This window comes from Habropoda laboriosa, unplaced genomic scaffold (genome assembly GCF_001263275.1).
Source record: "Habropoda laboriosa isolate 0110345459 unplaced genomic scaffold, ASM126327v1 scaffold80, whole genome shotgun sequence".
Taxonomy (NCBI): domain Eukaryota; kingdom Metazoa; phylum Arthropoda; class Insecta; order Hymenoptera; family Apidae; genus Habropoda; species Habropoda laboriosa.
This window is the reverse complement of record NW_017100193.1, coordinates 787,181-789,786: the sequence shown is the minus strand read 5'-3', so window position 1 is coordinate 789,786 and position 2,606 is coordinate 787,181. Positions and strand designations below refer to the sequence as shown.

General features: G+C 36.5%; 1 protein-coding gene across 1 annotated transcript in view; it reads left to right on the top strand.

Annotated features, from left to right (window-relative positions):
- The window catches only part of LOC108570144 (tetratricopeptide repeat protein 39C-like), an 11,482-nt gene that overhangs the window by 8,296 nt on the left and 580 nt on the right, over positions 1-2,606 (top strand). The window contains exons 11-14 of the mRNA XM_017931934.1: positions 355-474; positions 572-703; positions 789-904; positions 2,193-2,360. Of these exons, the coding sequence (XP_017787423.1) occupies positions 355-474; positions 572-703; positions 789-904; positions 2,193-2,360 (536 nt within the window). The remainder of the gene's footprint in view (positions 1-354; positions 475-571; positions 704-788; positions 905-2,192; positions 2,361-2,606) is intronic.

The following is a 2,606-nucleotide window of genomic DNA, read 5'->3' as shown; positions in this document are numbered from 1 at the left end:
CAAGTCAAATTATTCGATATATAAATGGACAAAAGTGTTACCAGTGTACAGCCGTATTAGGCAATTTTTTTGGGCAGAGGCGACCGTAGCGAAAGGGTTAATAACATTTGAAACTAAAAAAAGGACGAAATAGTTCGAAATAAAATGCTTCGCCTTAAACGTTCCAGCAATGTCCGTGTCTCATTTGTGCGACAAATATTCAGCCAGTACAACCTTCCAAATAATTAGATCCGACTTGGTGAACCTGCGAATGCATTTGAACACACTTTCGGTAATTACTCTACCGTTGTGCGCAATTTAACCAGAAACTCTATTAAAAAGAAAAAGTGTATTTTTATATAACGTTCGCTTAGATGGAAGTAAAGAACGTAATGGAAACACGAGACGATTTAAAGAGTAAGTTGAAAGAAGTTGGATACGTGATTCCAAAAATGTCTGAGGCCATTCTCTATTTAAGAAACGAAGTGTCAGAGGGTAAAAAAGATACGATGCATCGGTTTTACAGCATTTCCGCGCGTATCCCCTTTTTTCCTCTCGTAACAACCGCGTCGGTATTTTTTATCTGCATTAGGTATGGAACTGCACACGAAAGCATTATTGAAGGCTATGTCTCCGGAAACCGTTCGAAATTTGGTAAAAAACGAACTGCAAACGTACGATGCTGACAAAACTGGAAGAACGGATTATGCGCTCGAAAGTTCAGGTTTCGAATAAAAAAAAAAAGAATAATTTTTTTTTTTAATTTTAGATATTCTATCTTACATATTTGTTTACTTCGAAATGCCTAGGTGGCGCGATTCTCTCGATGAGAAACACAGAAACATACTCGGCCGGTGCACCGGTACTGAAACTTTTCGGAATACCGATTTGTCAACAACAAAATGTACCCGAGGCTATAATTCAGGTAATTAAAAATTGTTTTCTATATCGACCGTACTTACGTGTATTTTATGGGAATAATAAATTTACTATTTTACGGTTCGAAATGTCTATTGTTGGACACCTTAATGCAGGGGTTCCCAAAGTTTTGCCTAGGTGGCCCATTACGACCATTGACCGTTAAGAAAATAAAATATATATTTATTTATTCAGCCTCACAGCCATGAATTGAACTTGGTTTACAATAACCTACGTTTTATAGAACTGTTATTCACTCATTCGATTCGTTCTCTCTCTCTCTCTCTCTTCCATTCTCATTCCTTCGTACTCTACTAACTGATCACCCTACTTATTACCCATTAATTGTTGCCCCTCCTTTATACTATAATATTCTCTTTTTTCTTTTCTTCTCTTTTTCAGCTTCTCGAGCCACTCTACAATATTTCTGTCCTGTCTACCACTCGCTACGTCTTCCATCCTGATTATCCCTTTCGGTTTCTCTGCAGTCCCTTGTCAAATGTTCCAGATTTCCCAATCTATCACCACACAAATCACATCTCCTTCCTTCTTCCTCTTCCCAATACTTGTTCCAGTTTTCTAAATTGACAATAAAATATATACAATCTATATCAGAGACGCTTAACTTCTTGCTCACGAGCAAATTTCCCTTCCCGAGGTTCCCCCACTATGCGACTGAGATTGTCTCGCTCGTGTTGCGGCGTGGCGGGAGGAGGACGCGAGGAGTCCTCCCACCACAACTCCTGCGTGTTCGTACCGCATAGTGGGGGAACCTCGGGAGGGGAAATTTGCTCGTGAGCAGGAAGTTAAGCGCCTCTGATCTATATAATAAGATATATTACATATAAAATTTAGTATTTTTTTAACTGAACAATTTTTAATTATAACATGATAAAATTTATTTATTTTTTGTAAAAATGTAAATTATCTCTGTAAATTCAAGATCGCGGCTGATCTTTCTAGGGTTTGTGGGCCGCACTTTGGGAACCCCTGCTTTAACGTTCAATTCCGGTCACCTTCCTTTCATTTTAGAATTAGGTATACGCGTTGAAAAATAAAAAAAGTAACGATAAGAAATACTCCGAAAATAATTTCATCTATATCGCAAAATCATTCGTAACGTTTGAAAGATAGCACAGATATAAAAAATTTATTTGAAAAACCCCTGAGTAATAAAAGAAAATTTCTTTTTTGACCTTCGAGGAATTTTTTTTATATTCAATAAAATGAACTCAAAATTAATTATATTTATCTCGCGTTAAACGTTTTAATTATTTCACTAATTATTTATGTAGACTGGCGTTCTTCCGGGTGAATGCTGGGCATTTAAAGGCACCAGCGGAAGCGTGGTAATACAATTACTCGGCTTTGTACACGTGTCCGGTGTCAGTCTAGAACATATACCACAATCGATATCTCCCACAGGCGAAACAAGCACCGCTCCAAAAAATTTTTCTATTTTGGTAAATTTTACATCTTCGATTTCAGTAAATTATTTATCCAGAATTTTTTCTTTTATTTTTTCCTTTATTGAAATAAAGGAGTTTTGTTCATTTGTTTTTATAATCTAATACCATCTTTCACCTTCTATTATCATTGCGCTCAAAAGATCGTGGATCCATGATACAATGATTGCTACGCCATAACTCGCTTTTTAAAAATTCTTACGAGACAGATACATTACGAGATCATACAGAAACATATTGTGA